We start from the raw sequence: 22,188 nt of genomic DNA, 5'->3' as shown, positions 1-22,188 counted from the left end.
TATTTGTTGCATACATTTCGGTGAACAGCTGGTGTGTGTTTAAGTTACCAATCAATTGGTTGTTGTGAAATTGTGTTTGATGGTCTTTGATGTTGTTTATAATTAGTTTAGTTCTTATTAATCGTAACACATATGAATTTTTTTGGGTCGTTAAAGTAGCAACTGTCAAATCACGCACCACGCAAAGAGCGTGCCGCAACGTGTGTGGTGTGGGGTGCATGCGTCGGTGGTATTTCTTTTGTTGGATTTCTTTTAAACAGTTTTTGATGGTCGTAGTTGTTTGTTTTCAAGTTTATAAATCGGCTGAGCTTACACTGAGGTGTAGCACCAATTTGATAAAGAGCATAGGTACCCAGTTGACCACAAGACAGCGGGAACGATTCAAGAAGACTATTTTTGGACCATGGTTAAATGTGTTGTTTATAGAGAACGATGCGGCATATGTAAATCTTATGCTTCAGAAGAAGAAGAAAAGACGGTCATCTAGGGTGGAAATCCAAGAGGAACACGATGATCTTTGGTTTGGGTTGTCCCGTTCACTGACGGTGAGGTTTGGTCGAAGAGAATTTTGTTTGATGACTGGTCTTAGATTCGGTGAGCTTACCTCCATGAATCATTATGTTCCTGCTGAGGTGAGGCAGACAACGCCTCCTATTAGGGTACGGTGTTTTCAAGAAAATGTTGGCGAAGACACCTTGACTTACGGACATATCAAGGCCCGATTTCTAAACACAAGGGGGCTAGAGACTGCTGATGACGATCTTGTCCGGCTAGCTATTATTATCGTCATAGAGATGGGAATGATGGGTAAGCAGCCACATTACAAGATTGACAACACCTTTCTTCATTTCATAGAGGATTTTAATAATATAGCACAATATCCATGAGGTTCTCGTGTCTGGGATTATACGTACCGCGGGTTAAAAAACCCGCTTTCAAAGCGTGATCTAAATGCCACCAGAAAAGTTAAATACACCATTCCTGGATTCGTCTGGGCATTTCAGGTATTAATTAATAAGTTGTGTTTATATGTAATATTTGGTTAATTTAAAAAAGTTAACATACTATTTTAACTCAATGATTATATATGAATTGTAGATGTGGATTTGAGAGATATTCTCGAGGCAAATTGGGAGTAAAGCGAGGAAGATCTCGGAGGGTGGCATTCCGAGGGCGGTGTACTGGGGGCGTCGGAAGAAGGCACTTTGGAAGGAATGTTTGGCCTACTAGACTTGGTAATTTCTTTCTTATTCATGCTCGTTAAAAACTTGGTAATCCTAAACTTATTTATCTAACTTTTTACATTTTTTCGTGTTGATTTCATCAGGATGGTGTTGCTACTGATGACAGACCTCCAAGGACGTTGGAGCTTACACCGGCTGAGGCAACGTCCGACTGGTGGGTGTTCCAATGTTTTTGACAGAGAGTTGGTTGCACACGCATCACCACCATCACCATCACCAACAGGACCCCCACCACCACCACTACCATCACCGATAGGACCCCTATCACCACCACCACCACCACCATCTTGCGATGTTCAAGAGAAGTTAAATGACATGACCAGATGGGCTGAAATGATTGGATGACGTATTGGCATTCTAGATCATAAGGTAACATGTTAAATGTATTTATTCTACTAATTAGATATATTTATTCATGTTTTTATATGTCTTAAAAGGTTGGTTTATCTACAGGAGGATGGGTACGCTTCTGACACAGTTGCTGTGTCAGCAACTCGGGCCTTACCTACGTTACCGTCGCCCGGTTTCCATCGACGTCCCATAAAAATGAGTCGTCATATCAGGTCACCGTACGCTACACCAGGTAGATATGCCCCTAAAATACAGAGAACTAAACTAGTTGAACAACAACAACCATAAATCGTAATCGAAGAACAACCATCAGAGACTATTGAACAAGAAGTCGAAAGAATACCTCTGGATCAACAAGCGAACATTTCAACATATCATCCACTTGACCAGAAGCATTACATCAGTGCAGCCACAGTAGGAATGGATATTGATTCATATCTAGAAGCCTGTGATTTGAGGCTAAGTATAGAAGATGAAAGAGAAATCTATGACAAGGCAACTTCACTGGGCTTAAGCATGAAGGAATATATGGCTTCCCAAGCTCTAGCAATGCAAAAACAAAAAGAGCTTGATGATGAGATCTAAAAAAAAACTGCTTTGCAACTTGTTGCTTCCTTTGAAAAAGAACTTGATGCTGAAGAGGAAGCAGCAAAGCAACAAAAGCCAAAGAAGATATCAAAGAAGAGTTTAACGAAGAGTTCATCATTATGTGATGTTTCCGACACAGCATGGGATAAGGTTTATGCGAATAAATATAAGGATGTGATGACCAAAAGATATAGCAAATCAAAAATCTATAAGTGTCAAAGATGCACCAATCACACATTCAACATCAGAAGAGAAAATTTCGAGCTTGAACATATCCATGTTGATGAACTATGTAATTATAGACACTCAGAGTGGATGGAGCTGTTTGAAATCTTCAAATATAAAGATGGCAAATTGAAAGATAATGTTATTGACAGTCTAAGAGAGTTGTTTGATAAGGCAACTAAGTATGGTGGTGCCCCAGTTTTTGATTTCGATGCTGAGCTTGCAAAGAAGAAGAAAAAGGGAACTGGTTCTGTTTATAGAAGAAGAGAACAACTCGTTCTCTCACCATATGCCCCTATTTTGACCATTGATGACTTCATAAATTTGTTGCCTGTGAAGGAAGAACAAGAAGAATGGTTCGACTAGAATATTATTTGGGTGTAGCCGTTTGTTTATAACTATTAGATTGTATGTTGTAAATTATTTTTGGGCACTTGCACCCTGTAAATTAATATTGTTTTTTGGGCCTTGTTTTTTTGTGTGTAGCCGTATGTTTATAACTCTAAATATTATTGTATATGAACAAAAACAAAAGGGAAAATAAGCAACAAAACATACTTGTTATATAAACATAAATTAAGTAATCCACTCGAAATGTTAATAATTAACCATTACAAGGTTCACACCGCTAAGCTAATAAATTAAACAGGTCAAAAGGGCATCTTCGACTTGATTATACACACGTATATGTGGCACGATCTTAAAACAATGCATCTTCGACTTGATTATACACACGTATATGTGGCACGATCTTAAAACAATGCATCAACTTTAATCAACAACTTTAGTTTTAAGGGTAAGTGATCTTGATGAACGCATATTTAAGATCTCGATAATCCATAGTTTGTTTCAAAATCTTATCATCCAAATTGACCGCATCACCTTATTTCTCGGTTCTCGGCCTCGATAGATGATGAAAATAACAATTCAGATAACCGCCCATCTTTTCCCATTTCTCTATCATTTTTGTCCTCTAATGGTGGGGTTCCACTTTCATCAAATGCTAAGTATACACTGCATATAGTCAAGTAGTGCATACCTAAACTCAAACTTAAAAACTTCAACGTACACTGGTGGTGGTTATTAGGGTAAAATAAGTACGTCGCAACATTGGAATGTTTTGAATTCCGACTAGATTTTTGATGGGTGTCTTGTAGGAGACAACAACAACCATCAGGTAACCATTTGCGTCGTAACCAAGTGAGAGTCGGGTGACATCTAGCTAAGTCCAGTTTTGTTGAGAGTTCCTTCAACTGCTTTAATACGAGGCCTGTTGAAGTAAGATAATTGCTTTTAATATAAAACCTTGAATTGTTGTGTTCCATTAGCAGTCACTTAGCAATGATAAAGATACGTCTTCCTGCAATCCCAATCATGCTGCTCATCACTCTAAGTCATATATTATAATAGAAACACCCTTAGTTGGTCGAAATACCTAAATTGTTTATAAACAAACCATTCCGTTAACTAAAAATTAAACGGCATGGTTTGTTTATAAACACGGGTATGTGAAGCCGACTCCGACCAACATGGGATGCTTCAGTTATACTATGCAACTTAGAAAGATGAGCATCATGATTGGGATTGCGGGAAGACGTATCTTTATCATTGCTATGTGTCTGCTAATGAAGCACATAAGTACAAGATTTGTTATTCAAGGAGTTATGCACTACAACAGGCCCTGTGTATTAAAGCCCTCAATTGGAGGAGCTCTCTACGAAGCTGGACTTATACACATGTTACCCCACTCTCTCTTGGTTGAGAGTCGGATGATTTACTTGATGGATGTTTTTGCATACTAATTAAACTCCCATAATAATCCATTCGAGTATCAAAATATTTGATCGTTGCAACGTAGTTATTACAATCATACCACCAACATTGTAATTTTTAATTTGAAGTTAAATAAGTTTAAGTATTATGCATTACTTAACTTATATGCAGTGTACACTTACCATTTGGTGAAAATGGAACGAAACCACCTAAGAAGACAAATAATGATAGAGAAGTGGGGAAAGATGGGTGGTTACCTGAGTTGTTATTTTCGTCATCTATCGAGGCCGGAACTGAGGAACAAGGTGTGTGCGGTGAATGCGGTTGGGTTGAAAAGATGTTGGAACAAATATGGTGGATCATCAAGAATGTAAATATATCGTCAACAAGATCAATTACCCTGAAAATTAAAGCAGATGATCAGTTATCTTGAAAATTCAAGATACAGTTGATGAGCTGTTTTAAGCTCGTGAAACATATTTTTTCTTCTTTTTTCTATCTGGATTCATTTTCGTACACCACGCACCATGCAACATGCACGCGCACTGCACACCACGCACCATAATTGCGTGCGGTTTAAACATTCCAATGCCGGGTTCAATGACGGTTCAATGATTTTTGTCCACGCAATGCCCAAACGAACCAGTAAGGGTGAGTTTACCGGTTCAATGCCCAAACATTACTCACCGGTTCAAATACACCCTTGCTGGGTTTGTTTGGGCGTCGAATGGACAACTTATACTGTCAAATACACAATGGGTGTGACTTTGTTAGTTTTTTTCTTTCTTTTTTTTTTGAAGTAGTGAAGGATGATGCTATGGTGGAGGTGAAGCAGTAAGTGATGTTGTTCAGAGATATCTGATGCGTTTTGGTGTTGTGTTAAGGGTGATATTTATGAACATTTAGGATATAGGTTCTCGTGACCTTTGGGACACCCACTTTTGGCTTATAGTGTGATCGTGAGCTTCAGGACCCCCACTTTTGGCATTTAACGTCTTAATAATCGAGAAAATGTGATATACGGGACCCAGGTTTTGCCTTTTTAGATCTTGATAATCGAGAAAATGTCATGAAATCTTATCTTACCTTATCTGGTGAATTACGCACCACGCACGAAACCATACGCACCGTGCATGTTTAGTGTGTGGTGCGTATGTGTGCTCGTGATCTTCGGGACCCCTACTTTTGGCATTTAACGTCTTAATAAATCAGAAAAGGTGATATACGGGACCCCAGGTTTTGGCTTTTCAGATCTTGATAATCGAGAAAATGTCAGGAAATCTTATCTTACCTTATCTGGTTAATTACGCACCACGCACGAAACCATATGCACCGTGCATGTAAAGTGCGTGGGGTGTATGTTAGGTGTATATGTACAGATGATACTATGCCCGGTTACACGCATCACGCACCGTGGAATACGCATGATGCGTGGTGCGGGATGCGTGGGTAGGGGGCATCTGCTGCAATTTCGATATTTTGAGGGCATATTGTTAAAGACATCCTGAAATGGGGGCATTCTCACCAATTTCCCTATGATTTCTGTCTTTAAACAGAAACAATCGTACAAACAATAAAGCCCAAGCCTAGATCCAAGCTTAAATTACAAGTTTTGACTCTTTGTCAATATATCTGTGATTTTTTATTATTTAACTACTCCGTAGAACGGAGGGTTTGTTAGGGTAGAACCCAAATCGTATCGTATTATTTATTAACTTTTTTTAAACTTATAAAATAATACGTATTAACTTACTAAAATTTCTCAAATCCTCTTACTCCAAGTATTAAAATTTGGTTACCATGTTGAATTCATCCTAAATTAATTTTGTTTATTAAATAAAAATTAATATAGACTATTGGATTTCTATCATTTTAAACCCGCGGATTTGCGAGAATATGTATGAATATTGTTGCACTGGAGCTGTATTAATCAATTCGTCATACTTATTTTCCAATCGCATATGTTGTTGTGTTGGTGCACAATACTCATGTTTTGAATGCATCCCCTTCATTTTTACCACAATCAGAACATCGAGTCGAACGTGTGAATTAGATTGAACCTGAAACAAAGGTAAAATAAAACCAAAATAGCATAATGAACTCAACATCATTCAATGAATACTCGTCGCCAGACTTATTTTTTAACACGAAGAAGGAATAACTCCACAAATAATGAGAGAATGTCAATATTTAACTATTCCGTAAATAACAACCACTATAATGTATACACTCTGCGATCTTTTCTTTGTCAAACCAATTTTAAACGGTCTCTTCAAAAACTGAAGAAAATTTTCACCTGGTGTATCAATATGTTATCAGAAACACCATCACCCAAGCACAGAAAGAACCTTTATAATTTTTAAGGCTCAGTTCCCTAGAATCCAAAATAGACTTTGGGAAACTTTTTTTACTGGTTTCGACCCATTAATCCACTTGAGAGTACACTACACGCTCAAGTGTATTGGTAGATTAAGTAAAAAATTCTGGTAGATTTAGATAACCCCTAACTTTTTTAACTACATTACAGTAAATTACAATCGCATATAAATAAAAAACTCACATAAAAGAATAGCACGCATGCCAATAAATGAACCCACATATAACAATCAATGCCATTATGTAGAAAATGTATAACGTCATATATTTATTTAACTTTATAAGATTAGAAGAGATAATCATTACCCTGAAATGTTCTTTATAAACAAAGGATGAAGGGGAGTTCTTCTAATGAACATCTCATATGTGTTAAGTAATGTAAATGATCGAACATAAATCTGCTATAAGAGTTAGATTCATGTTGAGTGCATGTCGGGGTGTTTAAGGACATTCGCAGCTTCGATCTCCGGTCCAGTTTACCGTAAATAACCTTTATAGAGATGATGATCTACAAAAGGGTGATCGAAGCTTGGTCCACCATTAATGGCATGAGCCACAGTAATGGCCACGAAAGATGACTACATTAGGTACATGTTCGTAGAACATACCTGCTTGTCGTAAGATCGTTTTCTGGTTGCAATCAGAATATCGAGTAATACAGAAAAACGTTCGTGTCGAATGAAGGAGGTTTAGGGTTGTATTTATAGCCAAACCCTAACCTTAGTTACCTCGTAATTATCTTCTTGATCCTTCCAAATAACTCCCATAAATAACGGAATTATAGTTAGGAAAGGATTATATCTAATTACGGATAATATCATACCAGATTGCTTTCGTGTACGCTAAGCAAAGATTGCGTGCACACCTCCTAATCTGATAGTTCTTATTTATTCGAGACGTGCGCTCTGCACGTGATACGCACGAGCGCCATGCGCGTAGGTACGCGTATCATTAAGTCCCCCAGTTTAATATGATGTGCGATCACCATGGCACATCATGTTAAACTACTATTGCCTAGGAACTTTGTAAATTGACGACTTTAAACAAGATATATATTACATAAAATAATCTTGGATAGCCTCAAAACATACACCAAAGATTTACCAAAAGATTTACCAAAGATTTACCATCAATTAGCATTAATTACTGGTCAGCCGCTGTCAATCAAACGTCTGCTGATGACAACAGCATTGACGGCTGCAGCACATATAATCATGACAGGTTGTCAAATCAAATCTTGCGTAACCACCATAATTTGCTAACCTGCACAGATTTCAAGCCTAACCACGCGATATTCTTATCGTTAATACTTATTCTTTTTGCCACTAGCTTGGATTAGTGACACGTGTACGGTGCATATTCAATCTACCCGTTTTGGAGCCCTAACTATTGATGAATATAAATAAACCGTACATATATCCATTTTAGGTAAATGATTCAATTTACTCTTTTTCATCTTTGCTCCCATTTTCTCCGATCAAGATCCGGAAACAACACAATCATCCTTTTTTCAGGTCTGTCAACTTCTCATCTTTTTTACTCATGACGTCTTCTTCTTCCGGTTCCACGTTTTTACATGTACATTCCATTGTTTCGACTCTTGACCAAGAGTCAATTAAATGCATCGTCGAATGACACCCACTAATCACCAATTTCAACCCTACACTCCCCCAACCAAACCAACGGGCCCACAAACCTCCTGCCAACATGATCACCGTTTACGATCAAACCCGAGAAGTTGGTAACATTCGTATTCCACCAACCAATTTCTTCTTGAGGGTTTTGTCAGAATACAACATAGGTTTGGGTCAACTGTTGTAACGACCTGACTTTTTCGACTTATAATTATATTTATTACTTTCACAAAACAGCGTATATGTGCGTACTGAGCTATATTATTTTATGGGGTATTTATTCATGTTAATGAATTTCGTAATGCCTTACAATGTGTTATTAAGTACTTAGTTACTTAACTTGATCCTCGAATGTATTTATGACCGTCAGTGTCACTTGTCGTTTAAAACACGCTACGTACTTGGTACACGTTAACTTTTGTCATAATTGGAGCGTTATGACTACTTAATCATAATTGTTATTTATTATGGTTTCTTAATTACTCTTAGTATTTTACTAATGCACACTAGTTAGTTACATGGGCTTAGCACCTTAATGGACTTAACTTATTAAAGGCCCACCCTACTTTAGTTAATGGACTAGTTAATTAGCCCATCTTTATGGACTTATGAGTCCATTAAGACATAAGATAACCCATCAAGATATAAGACAAGGATTAAGCATGCTTATGTACTACTACTTACACATTTTAACTTAATACCCCATGCCACCCAACATGCTAGCATCACCTTGTACCACCACCCATGCAAAGCAAATGCCCCCCCCATGCTTGCCAAAACCGTCGGCCACCACCCCCATTCACCATCCTTATATTTTTTTTCTTTTCTTTCTTTGTTAAATACACACTCCATTTCATTTCTCACAAAACACACACACTTTTCTCTAAGTTTTCTCTCTAACTTTCTCACACTAAACTTTGAAGAACTTGTAAGTTCTTGGCTTCTTTTTCTTTCTTTTATTTCTTTAATTCGCGATTCATCATCATCATGATCAAGGATTCAAGTTTTGTGACTTGAATCTTCATACATCTTGTAGATTCAAACTTTGATTTGAAAGTCTTCAAGAACATGAAGGATTCAAGCGTTTTAGCTTTGAATCTTCATTTCCTTGTTAGATCTAAGTTTTATAACTTAAGATCTCTTTATTTATGTTAAAAGATCAAAACTTATATTTATAATCTTCATGTAACTTGTAGATCTAACTTTTTACTTTAAGGATCTTTAAGAATATTAGAAATCCAAGCTTTCTAGCTTGAGGTTTCTACAAAAAATTCATTAAAAGATCAAGTTTATTAACTTATGATCTTCTTTAATTTGTTGTACTTTAAATTGTAACTTGTGTTCCATTAAACAAAGATACAAGCTTACTAGCTTGAAATCTCATAAGTATTGTTAAAAAATCCAAGCTTTCTAGCTTAAGGTTTTATTATTGTGTTTGATCTAAGTTATGTAACTTATGGTCATCTAACTTGTTTAAACAAAAGCTCATAAGCTTACATTCATTTTACTTTGCAAAAATCTAAGTTTCATAACTTAAGGTTTTGTAAAAGTTGAAAGTCTAAGTTCTATAACTCAGGGTTTCACCAAGAACATAAGATCTAGACTTTTTAGTCTAAGGTTTTCAATATTTAGCTAAGATCTAAGTTCTATAACTTAAGGTCTTGCTTATTTAGTTTGAATCAAAGTTTATAGCTTAATAGAACTTGTACTTGTATCGAAACTAAGAACTTGATGTAACTTTGGTTCATCATCTTCCTCAAAATCTCAAATGAGTTGTATTTCATTTCTTAGTCTTGACTTTGTGTGTTGATGGTTAGACCTTGGTTAAAGTGATGCTAAAACATCAAGAGTTGTACACTTGAGGCTTATACGCATCAAGGATGAGAACCGTGATGAGCATCAAACACCAAGAAGCCTACCGGAGCACTTGTTTTCTGTTTTTCAGGGTTTGATCAGACTCCTGAGACTTATGTAAAGTTGATTTCTGGATAGTTCGGTTCGATTAGATGACTTTTCATTTAAGACTCGCCTAAATCCGATATACGGTTTAGGATTTATAGCTTTCCGAAAATCACTACGCCTTCGTAACGACGTGCTGAAATTTCTGACCTACTCGCGCTTGAACCGTCTCCACGGTCAAACGAAATCGAGTTAGAATCTGAAAATTTGACAGCGGTAGAAGGACTCACATACGGAGCCTTGACCACTGACCGTGCGTCATTTCAGTTTGTATAGAGGTCGTAGCAGCTGATCGAAGTCAGCCGTTTGTTTCGATCTCTATTCTTGTTGAAAACTTACTTTATCTTTTACGTATGATGATGATGATGATGATACTTAAGACTTAACTTATTTACTTTTAAACTTTTGGGGATAATTTACTAACTTAGTGACCTTTGACTTAGGTTGAGGACCTTTCAGACTAACTTACTACTTGCTTACTTATTCGTATTGACTTTACCGCACATTCACTGTGAGTTATAGCTCCCTTTTTACTTCAACTATTTTTGGGACTGAGAATACATGCGCTTTTTATGTTTTAACATACTAGACACGAGTACTTAAAATTTATATATGTGTGGGTGACATAACGGTATAAACTTTCCCCTTAGCTCGGTAACGTTTAGTCATTGGTTTATGAACCGGTGAACGCGAATCTTAGATATGGATCCATAGGGTTTGACATCCCCACTCGGGCTAGTCGCACTAGCATTTAACGGGTGTTTAATACTTTGTCTGATTTAACGCACTTTACAAGTGTACTTTTAGGGGGTGATATATTATTTTACGTTAAGTTAGTTACCAAGTGCCCACGCTTAAGCATATACTTTTCATACTATTTTGAATACGAAATCTCGTGGTCGACATTACATTGTTGATTACAATAAAACTATAGCTCACCAACATTCGTGTTGACATTTTAAAGCATGTTATTTCTCAGGTGCTTAGACGTTGTTGCTTCCGCTGTATTAGACTTGCTGTTATAGACTCGCTTTGTTAGACTTCCGCAGCATTGTTTAGAGATGTCTCAATCATGGAACTTTTATCTTGCATTCACAACTTATGTTATTCTCGAACTATGGTTTTGTAATGACCTTAGTGTCACGTACTTATGTTAATGCTTTCTATTTGTAGAAGCACGTTGAAATGCCCCGTTCATACCGATTATGAACGATTCACAATAGTTGATTTCATTGTGAGGTATTTGACCTCTATATGATACATTTTACAAACATTGCATTTGTTTTTAAAAGACAAACTTTTTTTACATCAAAAGTTGACGGCATGCATACCATTTCATAATACATCCAACTATAATTGACTTAATAATAATCTTGATGAACTCAACGACTCGAATGCAACGTCTTTTGAAATATGTCATGAATGACTCCAAGTAATATCTCTAAAATGAGCAAATGCACAGCGGAAGATTTCTTTCATACCTGAGAATAAACATGCTTTAAAGTGTCAACCAAAAGGTTGGTGAGTTCATTAGTTTATCATCAATATTCATTTCCATCATTTTTAATAGACCACAAGATTTTCATTTCCATTTCTCATAAATATACATCCCATACATAGAGATAAAAATAATTCATATGGTGAACACCTGGTAATCTGTAACGACCCGGATTTTTCCTCTAATATATATAGAAGATTAATATTTACATAATTAATGTTTCCAACATGTTAAGCAATCAAACTCATTAAGACTTGGTTATTTGAAATGAATTTTATACAAATGTTTGGCCACCCAGTCTGTCTGACGATTCACGAACGTCATAACTCGAAATAATTATATAATGATGTATATATGGATATATATATATATATATATATATATATATATATATATATATATATATATATATATATATATATATATATATATATATATATATATATATATGATTTGATAAAATGATATTTAAGTATCTCATTACATATAATAACAATTGGTTATATACATAATCTCAATATATATATATGATTTGATAAAATGATATTTAAGTATCTCATTACATATAATAACAATTGGTTATATACATAAAATTAGATTACTAACTTAAGGACTTCAAGACTATATACATATATATAACGATTAACGTTGTAATAACTTCTAAATTAAAATGTATGTATATGTATTGTATTAATATGTATTAATACACTTTTGAAGGACTTAAACATATATACTAACATACTTATACTCAACAAAGATAGCTATACTCATATTCTCATTCAATTCTATCAAGAATTCTACTCGTATTTATTCGGTATTCATACCCGTATCATACACAACTTCTAAAGGTATTTACTATGGCTATATACACATCAAAGTCAACCTTTTTAATAGATTTAGATCTGCCCTAGATGAGAGGGAACTTAAATTGGAAGTTAGCATACATTATTACACAAAATAACAAATTGGAAATTTGTTTTTGTCTCCCCCATGTCTCATGCCAAAATGGAGGATAAATACACATACATTTGATTCAAGATTACTACATCATTTACTCTCTACACATACATACTCAAACACTCTCATAACCTTCATCATATTCAGCAACCTTTGGGTCATATGCTAAGCCTTAAACACCATAAGAAAACTCTTTCAAGAACATATCAAAATAACCACCCATTTGAAGAAGATTACTTCCAAACTTTTTAATCCAACTCAAAAACTCTTTAGGATCAAGAATTCCACTTTCATTCCAGTAGTCTTTCATCTTATAATCAAGATAATAATCATATATAAGCTTTGGTTCAATTTATATAACTATAACTATCTTAAAATCAAGATAGAATTCTTATTCGAACTTTTGTTCATTTCATGATTTTACTTCAAGAATTCCAAGCCATCAAGGATATCTTTGAACTCAAGATATTCTCCATATTTCTCTAGAAACTTTATTCATTTGATTTAAGGTAGTAACCTTATTCATAATCTTATTCGATTTATATTCATATAGCTATCTTATTTTGAGTTTATAACTAATAACAACAAGAACATAGTTTAGATTATTTCTAAACTTGTTTGCAAATAAACTTATTCCTTCTAACTTGACTTTTAAAATACTTCAACACATATATTATGATAGTATGTCAAGCTAACATAAGGATATAAAACTTGTAAACACGAAGAACACCTTAAAATCGAATATACGTCGTCTTAGTCGAACGGGGGCTGTTTTGGGTTTAATTTTAAAAACCTATCTTAAACTTTGAATTAAAAGATTTCCTTTGGTGAAAAATCTTATTTTATATGGATATGAAATATATCCAAAATCCATGGTTAAACTCTAAGTGGAAGTATGTTTTTCAAAAGGGTCATCAAGATGTCGTTCTTACGACGGATATGACTATCTTCTCTTATTTGACACTTAAGCTGTATTTTTGACTATAAACCTATACTTTTTATGTTAAGATTAATAATGTTGAGTTCGATACGAAACCATGGCAACTTGAATCACTCAAAACGGATTTGTAACGAAGAAATTATGGGTAAAACAAAATTGGATATTTTTCTTAATTTTTAGCTACGGACATGATTTATAAAAATGGATGCTAACCTTACCCTAGCTAACTTACCTTGTATCCTACATATATTTATACATGTCTTGTTCCCGAACTTATAGAAATACAATTTATAATAGTCGTGATTAAGTTCTACGATAATATATTATAGTCTTAATAAAGATCGTAAGGCACCATATATATATATATATATATATATATATATATATATATATATATATATATATATATATATATATATATATATATATGACTTGATCACCGTGGATTCGTATAAAAAGTATTGACATATCATTTTGACTTCTTCTATATATATTATTGGAACAAACTATTAGACACCATTGGCAGTAATCTCGAGTTAGCTGTGGGTCGAAGTGGATTCCAAAATATTTTATACTTTGAGTTGTGATCGAGCCTGAGACATGTATACAATGGGTCGCGGATTGCTTCAGACAATATACATATTATGTGTCTTATTATATTAAGACAATATATTATAGTGTTAGTGAATTCTAACACAATATACGCATTTATATTTATATATATATATTTATACTGTTGGACTATTGGACTATTGGACTACGAACGTTGGACTACTAACAATGGACAATTAAAATTATCCCAAGTATCATAAGTATGGAATATTAATTAATATATATATATATATATATATATATATATATATATATATATATATATATATATATATATATATATATATATATATATATCTTGACACAAGAATATTATTATTAGGTTCGTGAATTTGTCAAAATGCCAAGTCTTATCACCATCTATTCGGAAATCATCACAAGTGAGTTATAGTCCCATTTTTACTATCTAAATTATTTTGGGATGAGAATACATGAAAAATTTATAAATGTTTTACAAAATAACCATAAGTTCATGAAACTACATTCTACGATTGTTTTGTTATACCGGATATCTGTACTTATTATTATTATGTTTGGTAACCTAAGAATTAGTGAAAAACACTAATTGACGCGAATCCTAAAGGTAGATCTACGGGCACCAACCACCCCCATTTTCGAATAGTGGAAATGCTTTAGTACTTCGAAGGGTTCTTGTCATACATTTGAATAGTGGAATGTATGATGCCAGATATCTTAAGCAATCTATGTTAAGGTCGGTTACCAGGTGACTCATCGTATGAATGATTTTTGCAGTTGTAATGATCCTGCACATTTAATTAAATGAAATCTTGTAGCTTATTAAATGCTATGATTATTATATAGAAATTAAACCTATGACTCACCAACATTTTTGTTGACGTTTTAAGCATGTTTATTCTCAGGTGAATATTAAAAACGCTTCCGCTGTCGTATGCCAACCCAAGGTCAAGATTTGAAGTCGGCATAATTGTTTATATTATTTAAACTTGCATTCAGAGTATTTGTTGTAATATATTTGATCATATTGTAATGGGTTGTGTAAAAACTTATTTATTTGAGGAGATTGTCTTTGATAGACAATCTAAATTATGTCATTAAGACCTTTATTCAATAATAAAGGTTATGTTTTTTTTAAAAACGAATGCAAGATTTGAAAAACGTCTCATATAGAGGTCAAAACCTCGCAAAGAAACCAATTAATATGAAACGTTTATAATTAATATGAACGGGGCATTTCAGTTGGTATCCGAGCGTTGGTCTTAGAGAATCAGAAAATTTTTCATTAGTGTGTCTAACTGATTTTTAATGCATTAGTGAGTCTGGACTTCGACCGTAATTATTTTTAAAAATGATTGCTTAATATAATTGTTGGAAACATAAGATTATTAACATATAAATAATATAAGATATATCATTCTCTTAACGTGAATGCTATTATGTGATAGATGACTTCATCCGATCATATAAGCATCTCTAGTGATTCAGATTTCATTTACTTATCAAGTGATTCGGAGGCTGAGTCAAAGCATATGACTTATGAACTAACGAAAAAGTTAACTTTTGGTGCTACCATTAAAGTGGAAAATTGTTGGGAAAATTGGGAAGATTCACAATTGCCAGTAGAGGTTCCAGAAGAGGATCCAGAAGAAGATCCCGAAGAGGAACCCGAAGAAGAGGATCCTGAAGAAGTTGTGGAAATTACCGAACCACAACGTGATTTGGGAAAATCTTTGGCTGTTATACCCGATCCCAAACCCGATGAACCTATTATGACCCAAAATTTTTGTGATCATCCACCTGAACCACCTAAAAGACCAGTTTATAAAATGACCGCTCGTATAACGACTGTTGGTTTTGCTCCCAAACAATTAGCCGAAAGAACCAATTGGGAGGAATTGGAAAAAGAACTATCCAAACGAAAATCCAAACGTTTGGCCGAGAAAGAAACAATGTCAACATCTAAGAAATCTCGCCGTTCTTGAACCATCGGCAGCTATCCTGTATTCCATGCATTGTATAATATGTATTATATTGTGTGTTTAAGTTTGTAAGAAAATCCGCAATGTAATTTTCCTTATGATTGTATAATAATAAGAATAAGCATGGAAGGTTTATTATTATTATTATTACAACTTATTATTACGTAGTAACGTAATAACTTACCATAGTTTTTCATATTAGAATTTTAGTAGTTAATTTGTGTGTTAGCTGCTAAGTATGAACATTATTATAGTTATAAAACGCTAATATGAAGAAAAGGCCTTTATAATAATAAGTTCATATTAAGCTACAAAATACTTTTTGGCAACTTCTAAAATTCTATATGATTAACTCAGTCGGCTATTTTTGAAGGAAATGGCTCCTCCGGCTACTAGACAACAACAATTGAACACAGAAGAACTTCAAGCTTTCGCTGCAAATATGGCTGCAGTGGTGAATGCAATGAACAACAATAACCAATCGGGTTCCAGCAGTGGAGGAAACAATGGCAACCGGGTAGGATATTCCTACAAAGCTTTTATGGCCTGCAAACCCAATGAGTTTGAAGGAACTGAAGGACCCGTTAGACTAAAGCGGTGGACAGAGAAGGTTAAAGCCGTGTTCGCAATCAGCAACTGCGCAGAAGAGGATAAAGTTAAGTATGCCATACATACTTTCAGGGGTACTGCTTTGACATGATGGAATACCTACATGGATTACATAGGACAGAATACCGCCTACGCACTTCCATGGTCCGCTTTCAAGCACATGATGACGGAAGAGTACCGTCCCAGAACCGAAATCAACAAGCTCAAGGCAGAGCTTAAAGCACTGACAACCCAAGGGTTAGATGTCACTACCTACGAGCGACATTTCAATGAACTGGCTTTAATGTGTCCTGGAGCATTTGAGGACGAAGAAGCAAAAATTGAAGCATTCATAAAAGGGTTGCCAGAACGAATCCAAGAGCATGTAGGTGCTAACGACCCTGCAACAATGCAGAAAGCGAGCCGTATAGCCGACAAATTGATAGGCCAAATTACAGGAAGGATAAAGAAAGAAGCGGCCGAGGAGGCCATAATGAAACATGAAAAAAGAAAGTGGGAGGAAAGCAGTAATCAGGGTCACCAGTACAACAACAACAATCAAAACAACAACTACAACAACAATCGCAACCACCCCAACAACAACAATAATCGCAACAACAACCGCAACAATAACCATAACAACCATCCCAATAATAATAACAACAACAACAATCCCAATCACAACAATAACAACAACAAACGACTCAACAACAATAACCCTACCAACAACAACAACAACAACAACAACAACAACGATAACAAAAGGCAAAGAACTATATGCCCCAGGTGTGATACGTTTCATCCAGAATGGTTTTGTAGAGAATTATGTACCAAGTGTAATAGGAATGGCCATATTGCGGCAAAGTGTGAAGTCTACGGACCAAATAGAAACAAAGGAGTAAATAATGCCGGAACAAATAATAACGGCGTTGTTTGCTATGGATGTGGAAAACCGGGCCATACCATAAACCAGTGCAGGAATGGAAATAAGCAAGGCCGTGGGAGAGCCTTCAACATTAATGGGGAGAAAGCACAGGAAGACCCGGAGCTTGTTACGGGTACGTTTCTTATCAACAATACACCTGCTTATGTTTTTTTTTATTCGGGTGCCGATAGAAGTTATATGAGTAGAGAATTTTGTGCCAAATTAAATTGCCCGTTAACACCTTTGGATAAAAAGTGTATAGTTGAAGTAGCAAACGGTAAACTAATTAAGGTTGATAAAATTTTCCGAAATCGAAAAATTAGTTTAGTTAGCGAAACGTTTGCAATTGATTTAATACCGGTGGAATTGGGAAGCTTCGACGTAATTATTGGAATGGACTGGATGTTCAAGGTGAAAGCCGAAGTTGTTTGTCATGAGAAGGCGATTCGCATTCCGAGAGAAGATGGATTACCCTTAATGGTGTACGGAGAAAGGGGTAATGCCAAATTAAATCTTATTAGTAGTTTGAAGGCGCGCAAACTAATAAGAAAAGGTTGATATGCCGTACTAGCACACGTCGAGAAGGTTGAAAAAGAAGAAAATAAAATCGATGACGTTCCCGTTGCAAGAGAATTTCCTGAGGTGTTTTCGGACGAATTACCGGGACTACCTTCACACCGATCCGTTAAATTCCAAATAGATCTTGTACCAGGAGCCGCACCAATAGCTCGTGCTCCATATAGACTTGCGCCCACCGAAATGAAAGAATTACAAAGTCAGCTACAAGAATTATTAGAACGTGGTTTTATCCGACCAAGTACGTCACCATGGAGAGCTCCAATTTTGTTCGTTAAAAAGAAAGATGGGTCTTTTCGCATGTGTATCGATTACCGTGAGCTGAACAAAGTAACCATCAAAAACCGATACCCTTTACCCCGAATCGACGATCTATTTGATCAACTCCAAGGTTCGAGCGTATACTCCAAAATCGACTTAAGGTCGGGTTATCATCAACTAAGGGTTAAAGAAGCCGATATACCAAAAACAGCCTTCAGAACTCGTTATGGCCATTACGAATTCATGGTTATGCCATTCGGTCTAACCAATGCACCCGCAGTTTTCATGGATCTCATGCACCGAGTATGTAGTCCATATTTAGATAAGTTTGTTATTATCTTTATTGATGACATTCTTATCTATTCGAAGAATAACCAAGAACACGAACAACACTTGAGACTTGTGTTAGAATTGTTAAGAAAAGAACAACTTTATGCAAAATTCTCTAAGTGCGCTTTTTGGTTAAATGAAGTACAATTTCTTGGCCACGTAGTCAGTAGTAATGGAATCAAAGTTGATCCCGCTGTAACGACCCGTCAAAATCGCTATTGACGCGGCACGTTAATCATTGATTCCACAGTGAGGTTTTGACCTCTATATGATACGTGTTGATAAAATATTGCATTCATTAAAATAAGTGACTTTCTAAACATAGAAAGTTATAAACATGTGGGCGAGTGCTTAGGTATAAGCAAAACCCCAAAATACATAAGTCTTTAATTTACAGGTTGACATCACAGTCCAATTATTTATTACACAACGCAGTTTTATTTTGAATGCAATAAACTTTGTACAAAGCATGAGAGACTCCATGCAGGCAACAAGCACATCACAGCGGAAGCATTCTAAGGACCTGAGAATAAAACATGCTAAAAAGTCAACACGAATGTTGGTGAGTTATAGGTTTAATTGCTCGAGTCATAAACATATATAAAGATAGACCACAAGATTTCATCAAAAGTTTATCAATAGATTCTACATAACAGAGCACCCTGGTAACTAAACTTAACGCTATAGTGATAATTACCCCATTCGTTTTAATACACGCAAACCAACGTGTCTTAAACTCAAATAACATACGTCCGTTAAAAGGCTAGCGCTCTAGCTCGGACGGGGATGTCAAGCCCTATGGATCCATATACAATTATTCGCGCTCACCAGTCCATATCCTATGTACTGGCAGCTACTAGTTACCAAAGCTAAGGGATTTTCGGTTTAACTCAGTGTAGAATTTAGTATGTACTTGTGTCTTATCGCGTTTAAAATAAATTGCATGTATTCTCAGCCCAAAAATATTTAAAGTATTTAAAAAGGGAGACTCACTGAGCTCTATTCTGAAGCTCTTAAGGCAGCCAAGGCACTCGATAGGGTGCACTTCTTGGACATGATCTCAAAGAACAATGCAGTTCCTGACGTTGTTCCTCGCATCATCACTGATCAGCTTGAAGATAATGCCATCGAAAAAGTCCGTGAGTCCAGCAAAGGGCTGGAGAACATTTCATTTCAAGCCCTGGCAGATGCCGTTGCAGATCCTGCGATCTCAGTGCAGGATCTCATTAATATGAAGTTTTAGGTTGGCGATCTTTGCTTGCCTTTTGAGGTTGTTGGGTGCGCTTCTCATGGCACCCTTCAACCTTTTTTTTTGCACGGGGCGAGGGGGTCTTGGGTGCGCCATGGGCATTCTTTGCCTTTGGCCCCTCGCGCTCACTCCGTGGGGGAGGGGGAGGGGGTGCATTCGTTGTCTGCGTGCTAGGTCGGGCGCTCTTAATATTATGGATGCGCCCCCCTCTTAGTTTAGTTTTTATTTCTGTTTCATTGGGCAATACCTGAGAATAAACATGCTTAAAAGTGTCAACCAAAAGGTTGGTGAGTTCATAGGTTTATCATAAACAATCATTTCAATAATTTCAATAGACCACAAGATTTCATTTTTGGTTTCAAAACACTCGCAAGTGTATAAAATCCATTCGTATGATGAACACCTGGTAACCGACATTAACTTTAATGCATATAGAATATCCCCCGCATACTCGCAAGTATGCTATATAACGGCGATCGCAATCACCATTTAAATCGAAGTACTAAAGCAGTTCAAATTCTCTGACTGGGGCTGGTTAGTGCCCATAGATCAATCTTTAGAATTCGCGTCAATTAGGGGCCATTTCCCTAATTCTTAAGCTACCAAGCTAAAAGGGGTGATATTCGGTCTAATAATCCAACCATAGAATGTAGTATTTAGTACTTATGTCTATTTCGTCAAACAGTTATAAAATCAGCGCATGTATTCTCAGTCCCAAAAATATATTGCAAAAGCATTTAAAAAGGGAGCAAATGAAACTCACGATACGATATTTTGTAGTAAAAATATGCATACGACAGAACTGAACAATGCAAAGTTGGCCTCAGATTCACAAACCTATATCAATTATATATCTATCAACACATATGATGGAAAATTACATAATTTCATTTATTTATATATTATTTATATATTTGTGGTAATATAGAATTTATACTAAATTCCATTTAAAAGGTATACTTATATTATATCTTAAGTTACATGTTAGATATATATATATATATATATATATATATATATATATATATATATATATATATATATATATATATATATATATATATATATATATATATATATATATAAAATTAAAATGATTAATATCTATTCATTTAGTTATATTAATATACATATACATATATTTATATATATGATTAATATTATTTTTAAAATCATTAGTTTGTTATACGAAGGTATTTATAAGAAAAATGATAATATGTTTGATATATAGTTATATGAGATATTATTTTAATTATAGTATATGTAATAAGTATTTTTTTATGAAACTAATGTTTATTTGTTAAAAATGATAGTTTTGATAATAATAAGTTACTAATAATAACAACTTTATTAATAATGATAATACTAATAATAATAATGATATTGTCAAAAATGATTTTATTACTAATACTTTTGTTGATAATAACAATAATAATACTAATACTAATAATTTATAAAATGGTACTAATAATAATATTTATAATGATAACTTGTATTATGTTCATAATAATAATAATAATAATAATAATAATAATTATAATAATAATAATTATAATTATAATAATAATACATATGTAATATTAGTAATAATAACAATAATACTAAGTAATGATAATAATATTAGTAATAATAACAATTTTAATAATAATAATTAATACTAGTAATAACAATAATAATAATAACAATAATAACAATAACAATAATAATAATAATAATAATAATAATAATAATAATAATAATAATAATAATAATAATAATAATAATAATAATAATAATAATAATAATAATAATAATAATAATAATAATAACTACCTCATATAGCTCATCCAAAAAAAATTGGCAGATACACGACTCGAACCCGGATCACTCGCATACCCGTTAATCATTCTTAACCATTCATCCATTTACTCATTCCTGATTTAAACCCATTCTAATTATATTTGACTACTCCCTTTCTGTTTCCTTTTCTTTCTTCAACAGAAATCGATTAATCAGAAAACAATCATTAACACCTAGTTATCTGTTTGTTTTATGACCTTTGATTAACATATAAATGATTAACACTTTGTGATTAGATTATTTGAAACAGAAAATTAAAATAAAGTTGTAACAGCTTAATGTAATTTCGTATGAACACCAAAATC

General features: G+C 34.5%; 1 protein-coding gene across 1 annotated transcript; it reads left to right on the top strand.

Moving 5' to 3' along the window:
• Positions 1 to 266: 266 nt before the first annotated feature.
• LOC139855072 (uncharacterized) lies at positions 267 to 887 on the top strand. Its single transcript, XM_071844329.1, has one exon. It carries the CDS (start codon positions 267 to 269, stop codon positions 885 to 887), a length of 621 nt encoding a protein of 206 aa, XP_071700430.1.
• Positions 888 to 22,188: the final 21,301 nt, after the last annotated feature.

This window comes from Rutidosis leptorrhynchoides, chromosome 6, assembly GCF_046630445.1.
Source record: "Rutidosis leptorrhynchoides isolate AG116_Rl617_1_P2 chromosome 6, CSIRO_AGI_Rlap_v1, whole genome shotgun sequence".
NCBI lineage: Eukaryota > Viridiplantae > Streptophyta > Magnoliopsida > Asterales > Asteraceae > Rutidosis > Rutidosis leptorrhynchoides.
The sequence above is the reverse complement of the archived record's forward strand: the minus strand, read 5'-3'. Positions and strand labels throughout refer to the sequence as shown.

Coding starts and splice junctions, on each gene's coding strand:
- LOC139855072 (XM_071844329.1), top strand. CDS start 267: ATGGTCGTAGTTGTTTGTTTTCAAGTTTATAAATCGGCTGAGCTTACA.